At 43.5% G+C, this 23,566-nt stretch overlaps 1 protein-coding gene across 1 annotated transcript in view; it reads right to left on the reverse strand.

The window, feature by feature from the left end:
* Positions 1–23,566, reverse strand: part of CDHR1 (cadherin related family member 1) — a 48,893-nt gene that overhangs the window by 14,310 nt on the left and 11,017 nt on the right. The window contains exons 4-13 of the mRNA XM_009512786.2: positions 23,409–23,459; positions 21,991–22,080; positions 21,401–21,487; positions 19,591–19,707; positions 17,773–17,916; positions 14,741–14,819; positions 11,769–11,869; positions 9,824–10,027; positions 6,744–6,896; positions 1,975–2,139 (exon numbers count right to left, since the gene is read on the reverse strand). Coding sequence (XP_009511081.2) covers positions 1,975–2,139; positions 6,744–6,896; positions 9,824–10,027; positions 11,769–11,869; positions 14,741–14,819; positions 17,773–17,916; positions 19,591–19,707; positions 21,401–21,487; positions 21,991–22,080; positions 23,409–23,459 — 1,191 coding nt within the window. The remainder of the gene's footprint in view (positions 1–1,974; positions 2,140–6,743; positions 6,897–9,823; positions 10,028–11,768; positions 11,870–14,740; positions 14,820–17,772; positions 17,917–19,590; positions 19,708–21,400; positions 21,488–21,990; positions 22,081–23,408; positions 23,460–23,566) is intronic.

Raw genomic sequence — 23,566 nt, forward strand, 5'->3', positions numbered from 1 at the left:
TCACGGGCTGTCCCAGGGAGGCTGCTAAGATGCCGCCTGTCTCCTGGCCAGTTGGTGCCCAGAGGCTCTAGCAGAGAGAAAGCCACTAGATGGCTCCATCCATTGACATTTAACACATCCTTCCTTGCAGAGATGAAGCTAACCTCAATGACATGAACAAACTGCCCACTCACAAGCCTTCCTAATTATCAGTTAAATATTAATGTATATTCCCTAGACAAAATTATTTACTTCACATAGAGTATTTTTAAGCCTCTGCTTGTTTAATTGATTCAGTTTAAAGTAATGCACAACAAATTTTTCAATCTATACACAATATTTCAGCTTTGTTTATATTTTAATCACTCTTGTGCCTGTGTGACTTTTAGTAATGCAGATACTACACCAGATGATATCTTTGTTCCGGGCTCTTGTTGGCTTCCTTTCTTAGCTCAGGATTAGGAAAGCTATTGATCTGATAACAGCTATTTCCATAAGCTCCTGCTTCTCTGATAGCTCTGAGGAGGTGTTATATTATACAATTGTATCTGGCCATCAAAATTCATGGCGGCAGTGGTTGGTTCATTCATCTTCCTGTTTAAATGTTTGAAAACTGGAACAATGGCTTTGATTCCTGCATGGTTAACATAGCACACCTGCAGCCCCACAGATAGGTGGGTTTAGTTCTTTGACATGAGCTCGTCAGATACTTTCACCCCGTAATTTTGACTGCAGTCTACTTTAGGACTGCTTACCTTCTCCTAAAATGTTTGCACGCCTGGAACTTCTGCCAGAATTGCCGTTCTGAGTACTTGTGAGTATCTCTGCTTTTCAAGTATATTTGTGAGTCTGGGTCCAGTACTGAGTTGACAGCACATGACAGTAAATTTTACATGGACCCCTCAGCTATGCTGTCCTGTGCACCTTGGCTCAGAATGGCTGGTTTTGTTGCTTCTGCATACTTTTTTAAAACCTCTTTTTTTGCTCTCCGCCTCCTTGAATCTTTCATTCCTCTGCTGAAAAGATAGTGATGTTTGAAAGTTTTCTACAGCTCTCCTGTTAGTTTCCTCTAATAACCATTTCTGTATTGTTTATGTTCCACTTCTTTCATTCTTCCATCCCTAAAATTTGCCTTCACCACTTTATTATTCTGATTATTTAATTTTCTTTCTTACTTGCAGCCAGCCTGTGCCAGAGACCTCTGGCAACCTGCCACCACCATCCTTACCCGCGAGGCCTCTGCAAGGTGACTTGCATCACCCGCCGAGCCCCACACGGCCAGGAGCTTTCTTGGCTTTGCGACACGAGATCTGTTTCCAGTCGTAGCAGCTGCATTAAAGAGATACAGTTCACACCAACGGCTGGAAATGGTTCTCCAGCACATAGGGCTCTCATAATACCGTGACTTTCTTTCTAAGAAAATGTGAGATACTGGAAAATCTATAGGCATATTTTTCCCACTGTGAGAAGATACTTACATAGGGATCATTCTTTCCCAGCTCTAAGCGTTTTAATGTTGTATTCTTGCCTTCATTAACTGTCTAATTATGCATTTAGCAGCCGGATTCCTCCCAGGAGGAGGAGACTCATACCTACTAAGCAGCCATCTTGTTTTCTTTTTACTCGTACTTAAGCAAATCCAGTAAATCCAATTCCACTTAGTCATAACTGAATCTTCCTGCTGGACAGATTTGACTGGGGTTTTCTTACTACCCACAGACAATGTGACTTGTCCTAAAAGCAGATGGTCATTAATGAAAAAACAAAGTCAATTTGTTGTTCTGAAAAATGTTTGCCTTATATTTTATTTTTTCAGAAGTGTATTTTTTTTTGTGTGTTGATTCTGGAAAGGAACTGGAGTTCAGTCCAGAATCTGAATGGTGAGTAAGATTTGCTACTTGCCTCTGTCCATGATTTTTAAGGTGCTTGAACTCTCTCCACAGAACTCTCTCCACTAGAGAAGAGAGCATTTCTTAAGAGATGAATGAAACTTACTGTAACAGCAACTACATTTGAGCCTCCCGGGGAGTTCTCGGGGATCCTGGCAATGTAGTAGTCAGAGGAGAATTTTGGGACATTGTCATTGGTATCCAGCAAGCGTATCACTATGTCACATGTAGAGCTGAATTTCTCCGGTGTGTTCACCTCTATTGCAAGAAGCTAAGAAGAGAAAGCCAAGAAATTACTACAAAGCAGCTATAATTGTTTCTTAAAGGAGCTTCCTTTCACTATCCATGGCACATTGGTGCACCTCAGCCTGGTTGAACCAGCAGCTCAAAACCAGGGAGATGATGAGCTAGGTCAGTGTGCGGCCTAGGCTTGTTTGTGCATGCTTGCAATGAGCAATCCAGCTGTGAAAAGGAGACTTCAAACCTGCGTATACATATTAGACTTCATGTGACAGATGTGATTGGTCATAACCAACACAGCCTGAAAAGCAATAAAAGAAGCAGGCAAACACCCATCCCTGGGCAGGTCCTAGAACTTAGAGAAACATAGGCACTGAATGATTTACGTGAATTTATGTATTACATGAATAAATCACTTAAATTGAATCACGATCCTTTGCAGAGGAAGCATAAATTCTTCATCAGGAACGAAGTCAGGGCAATAAACTGCACCAAACAGGGTAAAAGAGAAGAGAGAACAGTGCCCTGGGATGTTTGGAAGCAGCAGTACTCCCACTCCAAGTGGAGGATGGTCAGGGATCAGGCATGCACAGCAGAATCCTATTTCACAAAGTTTGTGAGAACTCCTACCACCAGGCTTCTTGGGACTCTCCCCTCGCTGCCTCAGGCTGATTAGGACTTTGTCATATACCCACTGGGATTTTGAATTGCCTCACTCTCTTTGAGGAGGAACAGAGAGCTCTGGCATAACACATTCTCATAACTTTGCTCAGTTGAAAGGGCAGGCAACCACACACAGCAGGACGAGGGAGGGGGAGCAGCCAGCAGCACGGGTGTTCTAGCTGGCTGTCAGCAGAGCTTAACACCAGTGTATGCCTATCCCATCCCTCAGCTGAGTTTAGCAAGCTGGTTTCTCACATTGCCCCTTAATGCACAGCTAATTGTTGCAGGGAAGAGCAGCCACCACAGAGAAGGAAGAGGATAACCCAGGCATCTGGCATGTGGCAATTTTCAGTAGGCAGCAGGGAGCTCTCAGATTCCCACTAGGGAACAGACCTGAGCAAGTATTTGGTGAGTCACCTCCAAAGCCCCAGATAAGCACTTTTCCAAGGGCTCCAGCTACTTTGCACTGAATGTTTTCTCTCTTATTGTTAGTCTAACACAAAACAGGAGCAGTCTTTCTACTGTGTCTCTGTTTGCTCCTCAGCAGACTAGGGGAATGTCAGTAGAAAGCCTGAGCTGGTAGAGCAGCAAGCCTATTACTCAGGTAGTGTGCGACTGAGCAAGAAACAGCACTTTCAGCAACAGTAACTGAGAGACACTGAGCCCTTCACAGCCTCCGCCCAGGCATCTGGTCCCTGACAGGTGGCTACATCACACAGCATCAGCACTAGGACATCAGTCTCGGGCTCTGTAGAGGCTCAACGCAAAAGACTAACCCAATGACCAACCATTTGGTTTTCATGCTTGGGCAGAGACCTAGTTAACACAAAGCAGGAGGCCTCTAGAAACCTCCTGAGGATGCCACACCACTGATAGACTAGTGAGCAGGTGTTTAACTGAGATATCAGAGGCTCAGCTGAAAAACCTAGCTGCATGGGTTTTAATTCCCAGTAGACATATGTCCCAGGAGCTCCATCAAAAAGGGTGAATGCCTAAGTGAGCTTTGAGCTCTGAGCTTTGGAAGGTGGAGCAGAGCTGTCACAGCGTCTCCTCTGTTGGTGCAGCACCCCGCTGAGACGAGGGCTGTGGGAGCTCACCCTTCCCATGCCGCTCACCAGGTGCTCAGCCTCTCGCCTGCCATGCCGCAGCTCCCCGTGGGGCAGGCGGCACGTGATGCACACCAGCAATGGCACTGCTGACTGGCTGTGGGGCACAAGCTCTGCTAGATTCGGAGAAGCTGGTATCACCTAGAGCAGACAGGGTTTGGGGAGGGTAGGAAGCAGCTTAAGCAGACAGGGAAAAGGCTATCTCAGTATCATCCAGAGCTGTTCCTGGTGTGAGAACATTTATAATGGTTGGAAATAAACAGTGAAAGGGTGCCTGAAGAAATTAATCTCAAAGGATTGCTTGTAATTACTATAGGACAGATCTGCTCTAAAAGGGGAGTTTGGGCACTCTGTCTCTCTGCTAACTTTTGCTTTTGGGAGTCTCGGATGGTGTTACAGCAAAAGAAATATTTGAAGGGAGAATCATACAAACATCAGCAAAAACCTGCTCTTGAGAAATCTCAGCTCCTAAAGCAGCACAGACATAAAATCTTATTACTTATCGTGCACATGGAGTTATAGCTAAATTATCATATCCGCAAGTGAAATAATCTTTGCTGCTGGAATCAGCCCACCTTAGAACCCCTTATGAGGGCTTAGAATTTTTACTTTGTTTTCTACATTAATTTTTTATTTCCTCTCCTTTTAGGAGCCGCAGTCCAGCTATGTCAACGTGCTGACAACATCTTCCTTCAGGGAGGGATTTTTGTCAGCTTACTTGCCTGCAACGTCTTACGCAGAGCTGTATTGTTTGTTTTACACAGAGAGAGAGAAAAAATAGCATAAAAACTATTGCTTGACAGGACTACGTATCAACAATTAATACAAGTGCCGGAAGAGCAAACTGAGACATAATCTTATAAATGGCTGGTAAATTTTTTAAATAGAGTTTAATTTTGGCAACTGAAGATATTTGCAGCCTCATCCGGTCCCGTTCTGCAGGAGAAGAGTCTGCAGAGTGCAAGATTCCTGTCAAGGTGGGATGTACCCTAAGCTGAAGGAGGTGGAGGCAGGAGGTTTGGCCCCCGAAGCATGTCAGCCCGTGACAAGGTGGGACAGCAACATCTGGCCCCTGTGGCTCAAGAGGAAGAGGCCAGGCTGGAGGGGTATGAATTACCGCAGCTACCATACCTTGGGAAACCCACCCTAGCTCTTCAACAGTGGAAAACGAAGGGGGTCCTGACTACCAACTGCATTTAAGAGCTGGCCCTAAGTGGAAAACAGATTTTTCTCTAGTAGCCTTTGCTTCAGGTAGTTTTTCAGTGCACCTCCCACTCAAATTAGCTTTAATTCCTCTCTGGCATTTCACTGTTCCGTAACAAACCAGAGGAGAGGGATCATTGTTTACAGAACAAAACCCCTGAAAATAGCATCTCAAGGCTGCCGTGGGATACATGTTAAACAGAAATAAGAATATATTTAATCCAAAACTCTAGCCAGAATGACTACATTGGCAACTAAAACTGGGTAGGAAGCAATTTGAACTTTTCAGGGAAACGGAGACAGCAATGAGGTCTTTATAAACTATTTGCTGCGATATATTACTACCATATCATCCAGCTGCACCTTCTTCATTTGGAATCTAGACAACAGCTCTGCATTTTCAGCAAAAGCTTATAGTCTTTCTCCAGTAGAAATAATTTCATCCAAAAAAAAAAGTGAATAACTGCTTAAGCTAAAAAAAATATATATCCTTTGTCCTGGTAATTAATTCTTTCAGTGTTCATGGCAATCACATTAACTACTTTGATTTCTATTAGTATTCATGAGGAGGCCATGTGTAACTTCTTTACTGGTCTTTTGGTAGTTTAACCTGAATAAACGTGTGCTTATTATAATTAGTTTCGGTATCATTTTATAGCCCTTTCAGAATCTTCTATTTTAATACAGTAATGATGCCTCATGTTTTTGTAGCATCTATAACCTATGAAGCTCAAAATGACTGAGGGACAACACAAGAGAAGACATGAAGCATACTGCAGTGAAATGACTTGCTAAGGACACAAAGCAAACCATGTAGTGGGGTGAGAACAAAATCCAGGAAGCTGGCTTCTGGACTGCGCTAAAAATGCCACTTTCTGTACAAAACCAAAACCAGCATATGTTAATACTCAGCTAGATAGTTGTGGCAATTTTTTTTAATGATTACAGGGATTGTCTACACCATTCTTTGCAGTCAGAACTGAACCATCTATACTCATGTTCAGAGGCAGCTGACACAAAACCAGGCTACTTAATTATCTTGTTGATGAGCCAATGAATCCATCAGTGAAAGTGATAATGCAAGGGTCCAGCTTTTGGAGGAAGGCTGGTTCTTGCATGGCTGGCTTGGCGCATGGGTGAGTTAGCCTCAGAGCTGTCTGCAAAAGGCCATATAGATAGATACACTCTGACAAAGGCAGTGAGCCATTTGGGGAAATTATCTTTCATTCATCTGCGGTCTCCAGCCTGCCAACATTCAAAAGCACGATCACGAACCAAATTACTTAGGACTAAGCAGGTAAATTCTGGCTGCAGAGCAATTAGGATTTCATCCTGTGAATTTGTCATTGCAAGTGCAGAAATAACACCCTTAGGGTTCAGTCTAGAGTGACTCAGAGCCACCAACATGTGTGGTTTCCACAGAGAGATAATACTCAACATTTTGCACTGACTGGACTAAATTAATCCACAGATGCATCCATTAAACCTTTGGAAGCTGATGAACCAGGGACAGGAATGAGTTTCCCTTACATGGAATATAACATCCCTAACAATGCACCAGACAGCTCCAGATGGATTAGGAAGCTAAATCCCATCAGATACATAAGCCATGATACACATATCATATATACACAGGCAGAGAGGACCCAGAAAGCAGAAGTACCTTGAAGGTTAACACCTTGAATTTTTCATAGTCAATAGCAGCAGAATTTTCCACTATTATTGTAACCTGAGCCTCATTCAGGACAGTTTGGGGAACCACTCGGAAGATGCCACCAGGTCCAACAAGACGGAGGTTGAATTTAGCATTGGCTCCCTGTGAATGAAAGCAGATACAGCATCGTTTTCAGCAAACCATGAATTTCTTACAGCCTAGATTGGCTCTGTTTCTTCACGCTGTATAAAATTAGAATGAGTCTTACTGCTCAGAGCCCTCTGCTCTCCATCCCCTGGGCAAGAGACTGTTAAGAAGCTTAGTTATATAATCCCTCCAGCCCTAGTCACAAGATGGACACAGCTTTTCTTAAAATAGATTGACAAGCTTGGCTATTCTTTCAATCATAATGGAAAAACCCTGCAGAAGGACTGGTTAAGAGAGGGACTCTTGAGGCAAGCAGCCCTGGGCTTTGCACCACACGCTGTGAGCCAGTGCAGGTGACAGAGATGACACCACGTGCACATCAGCAGGCAGGTCCTGCCTCCTCCTGGTTCCTGACAAGGAAAGACAACCGAACTGCCCGAGTCAGGACAATGGGCCCCTCAAGAACCCAGCCTGTCTCCTAAGAGCTCACAGCCCGAGATGATGATGCAGAGGCACAAAGGTATGCAGTTTCCAAAGAGAGGTGGCACGCCCCACTGTTTGCACTGACTAGGTTAAGCTAGACCAGAGTCACAGCCATTAAACCTTTTGGAAGTTGACGTGCTTGGGCAGAGAGAGGTGCTCCACTTGTGCAGGGTGAAATATGACACACATTTGACAGGTCCAGGTGAAGTGAGAAGCCAAATCCTATAATACAGACAAAACTTCTCGCCAGAGAGGACATGAGAAGCAGCAATATCTAGAAGGTTACCACCTCCTGTGTGCGAGCTGGGAAGAGTGAGCCAGGGCCAGATGGACAGACCAATTTTTTTAAACCAAACTAGAGCATGGAAGAGAAATGATGAAATGGGGATTCTCATATTTCTGCGTTACCAGGGAGGCAGGAAAATGAGCTGAGCCCATTCAACCGACTCTCTGAGTTCATCAATTTCTCAAACAATGTCATAGTTACACTGTGACAACCAGCCAGATTCACTGCCCAGCTGGTGCCATGTTCTCCCCCTACCATGAATCTTGAGATGAAGAATTTCTAATAACTTTCATACAGGATAAGTCTACTTTCAGCAGTGCCCCTGGAGGACTTGCTACGAGCAGTTCTTGCTGCAACCCTATCTCATGTCAAGAGGAAAAAGGTTTTCAGCTGTAGTTCCCCAAGGGAACCAGCACAATCTTGCATCCAAAGTCAGTGGTCTGGTTGTTTGGTCACACAGACCCCCACAGCTACAGAGATGACAACAGGGTCTCTTTTGCTGGGTAGTAAAGCCAAACACACAAAGCCAGAGCTGCTGGACTATAGAAAAAAGTGCTGATGGGGAAAGTGGACCATTTGACTATACGAAGTCCTCTGCGCTTGGGACTGTACGTGACTGGAGGGATGGTGGCCTGAGCGGGGAGAGAACTGCCACCCTCCAACGGCTGAGTGATTTCTGACAGCGACGTCCACTGAACCCAGATCTGCTCGGAGCAAGCCATGCTGCTGCATGTCTCCAAGCAGACAGCCATGGGACGCAGGAATGACTGAAGGAACAACAGCACTGAGCCCTAAGCGGTGTCTGTCAGATGGAGAGAGCTGGGGGAGAAACTTCTGCATAATGTTCTTGCAAGTAAAGATGGCATTTCCATCAAACTGTAGGCCTAAAACAGACTTTGCCCACAGCTTCCTCCTCCTCACCTGTACCATCCACTCCCCAAAAAGGAGGAGTCACTAATGGCTGTGACTGAAACAGACATATGTTTAATTTTCTTCTCTAGATAGTCCTCTTGTGCAGAAAGGAAAACATTGCATTCTATGCCTTAAAAGAAAAGCAACCCAAGCCCCCAAGAGTGATGTCTTAAACTGTGCTAGGAAGTTTCTTGAGACATCTATACAGTATTTAGCAACATTTTCTGCTTATTTTATAGCCTAACTTGCAGCCTGAATATTTTGTCAGCCTACAGATGATACGTATATATTTTGTCTCTAAATAGAAGAGATGGGTTTTGTTTCTTTCCTTCTGCAGCAACATCCCCTGTGACAATAGCAGGATAGACGTAGCACTGCTTTGAAAGCAGTCATTTATCTGCTTGCTGCAGAGCAGCAGGAGGGAGGGGGAAGAAGCTAGTGGGTTTGATACAGTCAAAACAGCACAATACTGAGCACAGTTATATAAGAGCGCTCTTTCCAATAGTAATACAGTTCTCGGATGCATTAAGCTTTTCTCTTGTCACTACCTAACCTCAGGCTAACTCAGATGGATGCCATTCATACAGTATTTAGCTTAGGGATCCCTATAGCAACCATCACCATAGTATCTACGGGCACCACAGGTCAGTTAGCAGGCTGAGATGGATAGAGTCTTCTTTCCTTTTCCTTTATCCAGTTAGAGTTAGTTTGGCTCTGGCATAATTTTTAAGATTACCTAAAAATATCACTCCATGGGGAATGATTTATCAAAGCACACACTGCAGACTCTGGTGCCAGAAGGGCAATACATTGTAATAAAATCAATTATTAAGTAAGGGTACGGACTGTATTGTTTCCAGCAGGGCCTGAGAAGATACAGACAGCAATTGCACTTGAAGTTACTAAAGTGATGGAAGCTCTAAGGGAGTACATTCTCAGACACTACACTGACAATAACTGAATGTAACCAGTAGTTAGGGGAAGCTCATAAGGACTGGTCAACCTTAGTCGCCACAAGAACTGGGTCGCAGCTTTAGGACCTCCCTTCTCATCGATGTAACAGTATATGACAGACTAAGCATACTTCTGGGTCCAAACTCTCTGTGGTAATGGACCCTACAACTACTTGCCTGCCCTAAGGCTTTTGTGGAATTCAGGGGAAATAGTTGAGTTCCTAAAAAGACATTTTCCCATCTGACAGCTCTTTGTAGTCTGGGAAGATAGGGCAGGGAAACAGAAAGTCCACATAGTTTCCACTTACCTGATCTGAATCATTGACTGTAATCTTCAGTCCCCTCAAGATTTCACCCTCTGGGGGATGCTCGTACATGGTCAGTTCAAATCTGTTCTGGGGACCATTTTCTCCGTAGAATGTTGGTGGATGGTTGTTGAGGTCGACCACCCGTATAGTCACCATGGCAAAAGCATACACTGAGATGTCACCTTCCTGACTGTATTCTGATGCCTGTGGCAGGCAGGAGAGAGAGAAGAATGATGAGGGTATACTCTCTCTCCTCAGTTCTATGTTCAGGTATTTGTCTGCATGTACAAATCATCCTAACACATTGTCTTGTAAAAAGATTCACAGCCCTATATTTCTCTAGAAATCTCAGTCCATTTCACACTGAAGTTCATGATGATTAAAAGATTACGGTAATAAGCCAGTCCCAATAAAGCTCCAGTGAAAAAATTCTCCTCATTTTGTGAGCTTAGCACCTCACCCTAGGTGAAAACAGTTCTCTAAAGACAGATAATCTAATAGAGACAGGGTAATTGCTTGCCTAAAGTGTTGACAGAATAGAAAAGGAAGACAATCTTTAAATTTGCTGTGGTACCACAGGTAGTTGATTTTCACATTGCATGCAAGGACTGCAACCTTGAAAACTCTGCAAGAAAAAATGTACTTGCAGTATTTATGAAAATATCTGAAAAATTACACCTTTTTTTTTTTGCGATTTAGTCTCTGATTTACAATTCTGCTTTGCTGTCTAGATGAACTTAATTTAAGCTGGATAGAGTTTGGACAGACAAGCAAACCTAGTTGGCAATTTTCTGAACTGAAAGATCAAATCTGTCTGGGTTTCCACAATTCCAACATGCAGCCTGATTCACTGGATTGAACCTAAGACGTTTCTTCTGTCAGGGCAGAACCTCCGGCTGGTGTTTTTGTAACAAAACCATTATCTCTAAAATGCTTTTTTTTCCTCAAAGGGCTCAAAACCAAAGGCACTAGACTGCTAAATTTCTCTGAAGATGCTAGCCTGGTAACTGAGGCAACTGTCACTCTCTACGCTTGGTAGTACAACAGCCTTTTGGTTCCTCAGCCAGGTTTTGCAGCCTGCACAAGCTCTGGGTCACCACAGATAGAACTAGGAGATCCGAAAAGCTTGCAAGGCTTGCCTAATCCTGTGTCTGGGAAGCTCTAATAGACTGCAGTAAACAGAGAGATTAGGTTAAGAAATGGTGCCCGAGTTTAACTGGGACAACGGGAACTCTCCCAGGTTCAGCAAGCTGCTTAAACCCACTAGCAAGGAAGTGCCCTTGGGGATACTACACTGGTTCTGGCACTGTGGAAGGCCTCCAAGCTGCCTTTAGACAAAGTTGTCCTTACCACAACAAACTCTTGTGGTTGTAACATGCATTTACTTGAAGAAAATTGATACAGTCTTCACAATTTAACTCTACATTTTTATATTCTTGGTCTTTAGAAACTGCTTAAAATAATGCAGCCTGTCCCACTGATACTAGTTTATAAAGGTCTTAGCGTGTGTTTGTATGTGGCTGATCAATGCCTCAGGAGTGAATAGCGATATGACATTGCATGATCTACTCCAGTCCTATTACTAGTCATAGATTTTACGGTTACCTATCGCATCACATACAGGTTACAATACATTAATTCCCAGTTTAGCAATAAAATCTGAAAACACAGAGAACAGTTCCCTACATATTGTAAAGGATGTTGATTCTCTAGACTCTGAGATGAGATTAGGACAAGGTAACTTCATTTGAAAGAAGTAATCTGAGACACTAAATATCCCAAGGAACAAAAGCAGTTTGCTCTCTTTTATACTATCCGGCACTCTGCTCAAATATAGGAGGTAGCTTCTAAAACAGATAGTCAGCTATAAACTGAGCTATTTTAGACAATCATGCCTACTCATGACATTTAAGACCAACAGTCTTCCAGTGGCCACAGAACATACCTGAACTTTTAGTTCATACACTTCTTTCTTGAGCTGATTTGGGCTTTTTATAACAGAAATGGCTCCAGTTGTGTTGCTGATTTCGAATGAACCTTCACTTCCTGCAATAAACCCAAGATGCTCTAGTTACACACCACACTTCCTTTTTCTAAACAAGCATGAGCAATCAACCACACACTTCATTAAACATAACTTTGTCCGTATGTGTATCCATATCTATGAGTAGGTCTGAAGCTGCTTTTCAAAAATGAAGCGTTTCTATGCCTGGTCACAGGGAGATGAAAACACAGATGAGGGCCAAAAGGGGTTTCCTCCCCTAGGAACAGCTCAGTGGAGCTCTGCCCCTATGGGCAGCTGCCCTCACTTTCTTCTTCCCACCCTGGTCAGGTTCCCTTCAAGACTCAGCAACCAGGCATGCAAATTTGGTATTCATTTCTATTATGCTGTCTTCTTTATAGGCTGGTTTAGACAAAAATAGACATTCCTTATTTTAATTAGCAAATGCATAATTAAATCTCTGAGAAACAAGAACATTTCTGTCACTACTATCAGCTAAGGTGAGAAGTCTGACAATCTGCCTGAAAGAAACATAGTCACTCTTTCTGCAGACAGCATCTCTGGAGAAGCATCTTCTTGCCTTAGACATTCAGTTATTAGAAAACTCTCAACCTCTTTCAAAGCTGTCCTGAACAAAAAGGGATTTTGGATGACCTGGGGTAAACCCCAGGATTTTTTCACTGAGGCAGAGTCTGACACAGGCAGGACAATGCTGCGGGCTGACTTTGCCACCCCTGACCTAACTTCTATTGATCTGAGCAGAAGATCAGTTACAGGGCTGCGATCCCTCGAGACCTGGTGAATTTGTGCTGAAGTAAACGCCAGCTCGCAGAGAGGCAGTGGCATCTCATCACATCTCGCTGTCAACAGCCGAAAGCAGGCTGGTGCCTGGGGAGGGGACCAGCTGGCGGCTCAGGGGGCTCTGGGCACCCCTGCATGCTACCTCACGTACGAATTGGCCACAATCTACGCTTTGTGGCAGCACCTACCATTGAAAGAAAAAGAGAGGAAAATGCTTACGAAGGAAATCAAGCCTTCAGAAATAAAGAATGATGACCTGAACACCCAGACATTTTTCTTTTTCTCTGACTCAGTTCCAGTGCTGATTTTTAAACTGAATGTCCTGTTTTGCTAATACTGGCAATAACTGCAACTTCATTAAAGTACACTGGACACGACACTGAACAGATACCAACTCATACAATGGTCAATTATTAAGATACATTGGCCTGGAGAGTACTTCCTGACTGAGAAGAAGCTTAAGTCAATAGTAGTTTCAAGCCACCATACTTCATGTTATTGCCTAGTTATCACAGGGAAATCAGTAACTCTGGTTATGTAGCATTATGTGTGCTCCTTCATACAGCACGTTCAGAGGACAGAAGTATTTTCTAAAATTATCCCGCACTCCCCAGATAAAACATTCCGCAAAGACTAAATAATTTCCTATTTGCTGTTAGTATTTTCCTGCCCGGTGACAACTCAGCCTGCAGGTGTCGGAATAATGGTTTGTCACAAGTAATGCCGGGGTCTGAGGTGCAGGGGCAGAAACCTGTTGTAATCTTTTGTTCTCTATTTCTTAAACTTTCTATGCACTAAAAGCATATTCCCTTCCCCTCTTTTCCATTTCATGCTAACAAAATTCTGTGTTAGTGTGCATGAGGAAAGCCTGCTCTCCATTAAGTCATATTTTAATGCTACTTATCTGTCATCCCCTTCCATCTTCATTTTCCACTCTTTCCTAATCACTTACCTTTTTGGTCCTCCTCTATTTTCTTTGGAAAGCTAATAACTTTCCTTATTAACCCTATTTGCCTTTGACATTTTCCCTGGTTCCTCTGCCTTTGCTTATTCTCCTTACTCAATTTCTCCCTTGTCTAGCATGTTTCCATCCCACTTACTAGTTTTTTTTATTCCTCATTCTCCACCTTTCCTTTCACCTTTTCTCATTTTCCATCTATTCTCTTCTGCAACCTTTCTTCCCCTCAATGTTTCTACCTTCCTTTCACCCTCTTCTATCTATTCCCTTGCATCAAGGAGAAGGAGCCTCAGCATGGGTCCCATCCCGCATCAAGGCAAAACCTCAGTTGCAACCCTCTCTGTCCTCTCTAGACCTTGCTGTTTAGATCACGTAACACAATGAAGAACTTACTGCATAGCTCTGCAACTACACCTCGGGTTTCTCTTATGAAATTTTGGGATCTCTCACACTTGGGAATTGGGGTGCGTAGCTGGCATGGAAGTCTTGTGTTGGAGGAAGAGAGAACCAAAGAAAACTGAAGTTGTAGCTTGGAGTTTAGTTGAGCTAAGTCGTTGACTTCACCAGCTAATGAATCATCAGTTCAGCTAAGTCTGACATGTATGCTATTAAAAGACGTGCGACAGACACCCTCAGAATAGCTGATGAAAAGCATTAATCTTCTGATAACATCTACTTTCTTCCAATGCAGTGTACAGCCAGTCTCTTCACCAGTAAATATAATTTCTTCCAAGAAACCAGAGGCTTGACCATTTAGCCACTTTAATCACAATATTAATAAAAATACCCCTCTAAATACCATGTGTAGGTCTCCCAATGCATTCTTTCGCTTCCCAGATTAAATGATAGAGATGCTCAGTAGAAGCGAATGCATCCCCCTTTACGCTTTCTGAAATGACAAGCAGGCTACTGACGCCTAACAAATCAGCAACATTAACAACTCCAAGCTTAGTTCTGTGAAGCAGATACTAAAACTCAGTGAATCGTATCTTGGCTGTTCGCTGGTAGACAGGGCCCTGGAATTATTCAAGGTACCTGACATTATTTCATGAGAGTTTGTCTCAGCTTTATTAAACTCTAGCATATCCCATTCTAATTTAATGTCAGATCTAGTTTTGACTGCCCTTTAGATTTCATACAAGACAAGTCTACTCACCGTTCACGATGCAGTAATGAATACTGTTAGGCTTTCCTCGGTCTCCATCAAGAGCAACAACAGTAAGGACCTCAGAGCCCTGGGGAGAAATGGGAAATCACAGTCTGCATGCCGAGAACAAAGAGCAGTGAAATTGCAACTGCATATTAATAAACTGAGCTTCTGTAAGTCTTTCTGCAGTGAGGTGTGGGGGGAAGAGTGGGTACTTTTGCTTGCACTGTATGGGGAACACAGCAAGGGCCACTGACTCCTAGCCAGAAAAAATTAGTGCTTGGCTTTGCAGAGCAGGAGCTGGATGCTACTCCTTGCCCAACTCTGTGTTGTTCCTACATCAAAAGTTAGAGTTGTTCCCAGGTACGTTGTAGCCCATGCCCTGTACCTCCGTACAAAGTGGGGACGCCCCCGCTGCTGCTCACTCGCTGTGGGGCCGCTGCGCGACCTGCCACTCGCCGGCCTGCCGCCAGCGCCATGCCATGCCTGCACCGATGGCAGAGCAACCTGCGTTGGTGCGTGGGCCTCAGCTGCCCCAGGAGTGCAGGGCTTGCTGCAGCCTCGGGGCAGGCCATGACCCTGCCAAGAGACCGGTGCCAGCTTGCCCAGCACCCCGTCTTCTCGTCCTTTTTTCCAACTCAGCTTTGGGTGAGCACCAGAAGGCCAGCAGGAGCACTGGCGGTGCCAGCAGCATGGGTGCGAAATGGCTGCAGGCCCCAGGTGGCCACGGGTTCCTCAGCCCAGGGGCTGGCCGGCGCAGGAGCAATTGGAAGCTGTGCTCAGGGACACCTTCCCTGAGGCACAGCCTTGGACAGAGGAGTTGTAGTGACCAATGTGAGACCCGAGGTTCGGTTTGGGCCACTCCCAAGATGGCCTCTGGTAGCTGCTGTGGGGGCTCCCAGCGGCGCGGCGTGCCCCGTGGCCACACAGCGTGCTGAGACGCTGGCAGCTGCTAAGGAGTCATGAGGTCATTTTGGTCCTCCCTAAGTAGGTTCAGACAGGCAGCAAAAGCAAAAAGGGGATCAACAAAGCAACTTGGCCCACAGAACATTTAGGGCATAAAATTGTGATGAAAACTATGGTGATTTAACTGTCCTTAAACCTTCACTGTCTTTCCATCTGCGCAAGCAATGTGGCCGTAGGCCATACGTACAGTACTTGTGTACTAGAGACCATTTGCTCGTGTGACTACTCCTATCAACTCAGAGGGATGATGACTGGCAGCATTAAAATGCTCACCCAAGTGGCAATGAGCTGTGCAATTTAGGCCTCTGAACTAAAGTGTTACTGTTCGGGGCTGCAAAAAACAGCGAACATGGAAGCAACTGTCAGTTAACAACAAATGGCAACAAGCAACATTTTCATGACAACACTTGAGTGAATTTTTCAAACAAGAGTAAGGTCCTGTTAGAGCAACTGGAAACACAGAACTGTATTTATTATCATTTGTGCTGGAAGCTGCAATAAAATCTGCCTACTGGACAAAATGCAGTGCAGTCCTTTGAAGGTGACAGGCTACTTTGTAAATCCTGACAACTCCGCCAAGGAGAAAAGCAGCAAGTTTACAAAATTAACACCAAACGTGTAAACAATACTAAAATCAGCTCATGCGTGTCTCTCTGTGGAGATCATTCTAATAGCAAAACCCACACTGGGAAGGACTGATTTGTGCTTCCGTCATTATAATATCATAATGGTGTAAGTTATGAGCCCAGGCTGGATGTAATTAACATTTATTGACTCTCATTTCCATGGTAAACACTAACTCCTGCATGCACCTGATAGTTATTTCAAGATCTATATGTAACTATGCAGAATAAATCAATATACATAATATTCATTCCAAACATCTGCAAAGTACACAGGCATTACTCCTCTGCCCTGCTGAAATGCAACAGCCTATGCACTGAACTGCAATATACAGTCATGCAAGGGCTGCAGTGCACATTGGAGCTCTGGACAGGCAGTAAAGACATGCTCTTTCCTGAAACTCAAGGAAAGATCCAATGGACAGTGTGTAAACTCACTGCCAAAGAGATCAATAGTCTAATGGTGGGTAATTTCATGAGTAGATACTCATTTCTCATCCTACGAATGAAGAAAATTTTAATTAAAATCTTATGTATCAAGGTGAGAGCTGATCCATATACAGTATCATGCCACTGCTTAGATATAGAGAAATTTCATTAGTTTGCAGCTTAAAGAGTGATATGTGGCTGAAAGCATCATGACGGACATAATAAACTAATTTGTTAAACTGTATACTCCCTTTTAAGCAAATCTGCCTCTAGACATTTCTGATGTGATGGCACAGCCAGAAGCTCAGTGTGCTCCTTGGATTCTGTCTCCGTGACAGATTTGAAGTGTTATCTTCAGCAGCAGACACATGCCAACAAATGCAGTGTCCCCATTTGTAAGTGGTTCTTCTAAGTATGTCCCTGCTTGCTTGATAACCTGTGGGTTTTAGGCCTGGCCTATCTAGCCATCACTGAGCAGAGTGTATCCTGCATTTTGGGGATGTCAGGATTGCTTCTCCCCAGGTGGTACCCATGGAACAGCACACAGAATCTAGAGCATTTGGGTATGAATTCTCCCCATACCTTGCATAACCAGCTGCTCGTACCAGACTGATCAGCTAGAAAACAAAAGCACCGTGAGACCACACAGCACACAAACACACAAAGGCTTCTAGCATGATGTATTCAGGTGAGGTAACTGGCAACCTGCTTATGTCTTCAGCCCAATGCCTCTGCAGGTCTCAGCTATGGAAGAGCTCTTAGTCACTGTCTGGAATTAGACCAACATAAATAGGCAGAATTCTTTTTAACTTTAACGACAGCAATGGGAAGCCTTGGGTGGAAAATTTGTGATGGATATAAATAAGAACAAGTCTGAGATTTGGTCAGCTCATCTCACCTAGGAGTCAAATCAGAGTTTAGGTCCTAGTTTCCAATAAAGCCTGTGCTAGAAACCATAGGGCCATCTTGACTGAGATGTGAAAGATTGCACTTGTTCTCCTACAGGTGAAAACCAGCACTTACCGCAAGTGTATCCTCATAGACGTATCCATAGTAGGGAGTCCCAATGAACATGGGAGGAGTGTCCTGAACATCCTCCACGTTGACCGTAACTGTTGTTGTGGCTGAAAACACTTTGTTGTCTCCCCTGAGCTTCCCACCACCATCCTAGAGGAGAAGTCATCATCAAATGCCTCTGCTGAGACATGCCTGCAAATTAGGTTATGGCACTGCATACACCTCATGAGCCTTCAGTAGCAGAGTCCCAGGAATCCCTTCTCTCTCTCTCAACACACAGATTAATCTCTGCTGCCCTATTCCCTTCTTTTTTCCATTTGTCCTGCTCTCTCTCTGGTTAGGCAGGACAGCTTGCAGTGTCTCAGAAGTAATTTCTTATACTAAAAGTGGTTGTGCCAACATATGCAGTCGTACATGATCTTTTATCAACAACACAGGGGACAGGGAATTCAAGTTTTTTGCAGGAAAAAAGAATGCTAGAAACTGATGCAAAAAGTTAGCAACTAAGGTCTACAGCTTTTCATCCCACATAAGGTCTTGTCATAAACACAAGACAACGTGCAGCAGCAAGACAGAGCATTTGTAGGGGAAATTAAACAGTGCGCATTATCAAAGTCTCCTAGGGACTCTTACATGATAAAGTGAAAGCATGGAGGAGCTGTGCAGCCAAGAACTTAGATAGCCACAGTATATAAACAGTCTCTGGGGACTTGGCTACAATCAGCTCTGTGCTACTGGTACAGCAGAGCCAATTAGAAAGATGACTTGTAATTTCAGAAGCTTTTAACACCCTCAGTCTCAGAGCACCGGCTGGAGGTCAGCAGTCGTGCTGGTGTGTAACAGTGTGAACTGTTCAGCAAGTCTGCTCTACCAATTCTAAAAATTCTATTTTTTGGAATAGATATGCTCATTTCTTTTCCTCCTTACTGCCCAAAGGCATCATTTAAACCAAATTTTGTTACTTCCCCTCAAGTGAACCCTGGCTAAATAAATACATAAAAAGATCCGTACGTTTTTCATAAAACATGAGAAACTCAAAGTCACCATCAGTAGCAGCAAAATCATCCTCTTTCCACCCATGTGAGTCTGTCTGTGTGACAGGTCCCCACAGGATCCTGAGAGACTTTACTTCAGAATCCATAAACTTTTAATGCCTGTTATGAATCCTCAGCCATGCCACAGGCGCAGCACTGCTGCGAATGACAGCTGCAAGAAGGGATGTGCAGCAATATTTGTAGGATTTGAATAAGCTCCTGCCACAAGGCAGCAGAGAAGCGGAAGAAAGAAACATCTGCAGATATTTCCAGAAACAAAGACCATCACTTGTGCTGCGCTGGGTCCAGCTGTGCCCTGTGTCTTACTGTGGCTAATGAGTGCGACCCACACCGCCTGCCTTGCCCTTGCTGCGGTAGGGCCATGCCCTGGGCAGTGCGAAGGAGCCCTTGGCACGTGCATTTGCCCAAAAGCTGATGCTTCTTGAAGCCGGGGCTGCATACGCCAACCTTCATTTCTAGGTGACTCTCAAAGCTCACAGGTGACTTTTTGCAGCGGGGCTCACTGCGCTGGCACTGGGCCCCGAGCAAACCGTTGGAAACCCATTCCCAAATGCTTCCAGATGCTGTTCAGCAGCAGACACCGGTCACCTTTCCTCCCTCACTTTTCCATGTTGCACCCCACACCTCCAGAGGTTACAGAGGGAGTGACTCTGCTGCCTCAATGTTATACTTCATGTTCCAGCAACCCTTTAAATCACACTTGTATTCAAACCAGTCATACTCAAATATAACCCCCCACCTCCCCTAGTTTCAGATAAAAGCTTTATACCTTGGCTATGACGACAACAAAATGTGTTCTTGATTTCTCGTAGTCCAGGGTGACCCCTGTTTTGATGCGCAGGACACCACTGTGACGGTCTATTGTAAACTTATTAGCATGGATGTTCTAGAAGAAAAGAAAAGAAGAAACAGCGAGAGATTATAGGTATGGAAATAAGATTGCCGTAGGGATTAATCTTTTATTTCATCTGCTAAGGGAAAAGACTAGAATAATGATACGGTTTGAGTGAATAATGTATTTGATGGATTTCACCTCTGTGTGTTTATGAACAATTCATGAACCAACCACGAGTCTCTCATTATTCAGAATAAATCAGTTACCTGCAATGTGGATTTTTTAAATCTTTTAGTATTTCATTGTGAAACCTTAAAACTTTGGTTAACACAGTTCATTGCATAGAAAGAGGTAGGGAGGCTTAACAGAAAAAAAGACGAGGGGGAAAGGAAGAAGAAAAAATGGCTTTATCCCTTAGAGTTTCAAAGTTTTACTGGCTTACAAAAAAAGCAGGAAGTTTGCATGCATAGATTATTGCCAACAGAGTGGTGTTTTGGTGATTTTTGCAATATACAAATAAAACCTAAAAGACATCCAATTTCCCAAAAGGCTTGAAAAATGTCTCCCTACATTCTTCTGGAACAGGGGTATCTAAGACACACTTCCATTTGGGTATCCATACACAATGTCACTGTTGGATAATCTTGGCCTGTTCAGTAGAAGTCACCACCTGCCCACATCAGACTTTCAGAGAGGGGTTTTTTTTTCTTGTGCAACTTGAGAATTCCCAAAGATTGTGCCAAAAGACATGGCAACATTTTTTTTTTTTCAACAAATACACATAATCAGTAACCTTTTTGCCACACAAATATATCAGCTAGACATAGAAGTTTGAAATTGTTGTTCCTTGGCTTCATAGTCTATCAGCTTGCTGGAAAAAGCCCTGTGCAAAATAGAATCCTGCACATATTGTATTTTAAGTGGATCGTAATTGGTGAAATCAAAACTAAATTTCAACCAGACACTCAAGGTGTTCTTTCACAGTATGCCCAAGCTCTTAACAGGATTAGTTTAGTGCTATGTAAATATCTTCCAACTTGTTTCCATATTTGTATCCAAAGCAAATATTGCAACAAACTGTTTTTGGATTTTTTTTCTGTTCCCTCTTGAATAAAGGGAACTGCAGCTAATCTGGATGAAGCTGCTTATAGGAAGAAGGAATTTAAAGCATATGACACAAAAAGTTGCTGTTTTGCCATGTAGAAGGTCTGTAATACAGAAATGCAGCTTTAAATGCAGAGCCTTTTCTGTTCTTCACCAGTGGACAATACCTGAAAGGCTGGTCTCAAGCAGGCATGGCTTTGTCAGTGAGAAGACTTAGTACCTCGTATTTCACACTGTGATCCAGGTCTCAGTTATGCACCAGCCTGCTACACCGAGGTCCACATGTGGGTGTCCAGTGCATTTTGCTTTCTAAAGAAAGCTATTTCATGCTTTAAAAATCCCATATACATACAATATTACAAGTCACGACTTGCTCTCCCCGTCACTCCAAAGAAAGGGCCAACAAGAGCCCTGCCCCGAGGAGTCCTGCTGGCAAGCATAGGAGTGACAGTGGCAACTCCAGCTCCTCCTGCCTGCTGGACTGCTTGTGGCTGCTTGCAGTCGGACAATATCCAGTGTGGCAATGTTTATTTTCTTGTGCACAGTACAAAATTGGTCCATCTCAACCCTCAAAATCTCTTTTTAACCTGATTTCTGAGATCTCAGTAAATGAGAGATGATTTTTGAAGGTACACCTTACCTGCAAGAAGTAGGTGATACTTCCTCCAGAACCCGTGTCTTTGTCCACCGCCTCAATCTTAAAGATACTGCTGCCAGAGGGAGTGTTCTGTGACAAGAAAGAGTTACCAGAGTCACACAGAAGTGGAAAACCGTGTGAGTTAGAAGAAATGAAAAATGAGCACGCAAGGAGGCAGGAAAAGAGAGTGATGGTAGAAAGAATATAAAGGCATTGAGAGAACCAAGGAGCAGAAAGAAAAGAGGGTGGAGATTAAAAGCGGAGGAAACTGGAGAAGAACAAGAAGAAGAAAATCTTTTTGGAATAAAAGTGACAGGGAAACTCAGCTAGAACAGAGCACATCCTATTCCCACTGAAGTAAATACTAAAAACTCCCAGTGACTCACACCTTGGACCTTACCCACCAAATAGCACACCTGGAATACCTACAGACTCATTCTCTAAGTTTGCAGTGGATATTAAATATCTACCCAACACTAAAACAAAAGAATGCAAGTTAGTCCTGCACATCTTGTTATTCTACTGAAAACATAGTAGGTCCTCTTTACATCCTACTGAAATATACTTCCAGTATGTAAAGGAACTTCACCCACCTCTGGGACTTGGACTATGTAAGGTGTGTTGATGAACTCTGGGCTCTCATCGTTAGCATCCATTACAAGGATCCTGACTTTTTCAGAAACCTGGTGTAGAATACAAAGAACATATTATGACCCAAGCTGATTTTCAACACGTACCTGTTCATTTGCCTAGTAAGGTATAGTCAAAGGCAATGAAAAATTATGTTGTGGTAGAATATCTTTGCACTACCAAAACTGACCACATAAAAGAAAATAGAGAAAATCCCAAAATCCAGAAGAATTTGCTTTGTGGAGAACACCCAGATATCTCCAAACTAAATAAGGAGCCTCAGAGCACTTTATAAATTACAGTCCAGGGCTGATTTTCAAAAGTCTTTCTTCTTCTTTATGGCATTCAAGATATTATGATGTATTTTATGAGACCACATAAAAGACTGTAAAAGCTGGTACCCGACAGCCAAGAGCATTCCTTAATGCCTCATTTGGTATCACGATAATAGATCAACAGCAGGCATAATTTGGATATAGAAATACATGCTACTAATATGTAAGAATCCATCTTGAACAAGATGCGTGTTCTCTTTCTAAAAAGACAGAAGCAAACATATTTGGCTAACAAAACTTCCCAGCTGTTTGCAAGTAGACATGTGGATGTGATCCTATTATTTCCTATTTACAGAGGTCGCCAGGGCAGCTGTCCCTATAGGATGCTGGCACCTCCCAAACATTTGTTGTAGTAATCTCAATTAATTAGTCTGAGGATGAGCTCTAGAGTTATCGAGTCTTGCGGGTAGTACTTCTGTGGCACCTCTAGTGATGAAGCCCAGCTCCCCTTGCTGGCAGGCTAATATCCTGGCCATGACAGCATCCACTGGAAACTGAAAATGCCAAGGAAATTTGTAGAACTAGGATTGGATGCTTGTGCAATGCCTCAGATAAGTCCTTAATGATTAGACGTGATCAAAGCTTTATTCAGCAGCAGACAAGGAAACCCCCACCGCCTTAGCCTAATCGAATCTTCTCAATGTCATCCTAGAGAAGCATTGTGGGGGTGGAGGGACAGTCAGCTCTTGGGTGTCCAACACTAGTTCCTATAACATCATGCATTTCTCCAAAAAGCCTCTAGATCTTTCTTAAGTATGAATCCTACTGAGCTGACAGCGAAACTTCATAGGAAACTGCTGTAATTCTGCAGGCCACTAGGTCAGTCTTTCAGCTCACACTACGTTGTAATTATTCTCAAATAGCTGAGCAATGAGCTGGAGTGAGACTTGAGTTACTGGGAGTTCAGTGGCTCTTGAAGCAGGAGGTAAGATTCTAATAAGATTTTGTTTTCTGATAAAATGAGATAGTGCCTGTAAGGTAATTCAACAGAGGGAGGTATGTGGGGACAGACAGCTTGACAAGCTACAGCATAATTAAATACTTACTGTACTCAGGCCATCTGAAATACTGACAATAACTTCAATCTCATCTTCCTTCTGTAAACGGAGAAAATTCCTTTGTTAGGGAGATGGTGTTTGCCCTGATTGGAAAAGGGACTGCAGATTTAATTGTGTCTCAGCAGGTAGATGAAAGTAACAACTAA

This window comes from Phalacrocorax carbo, chromosome 13, assembly GCF_963921805.1.
Source record: "Phalacrocorax carbo chromosome 13, bPhaCar2.1, whole genome shotgun sequence".
NCBI lineage: Eukaryota > Metazoa > Chordata > Aves > Suliformes > Phalacrocoracidae > Phalacrocorax > Phalacrocorax carbo.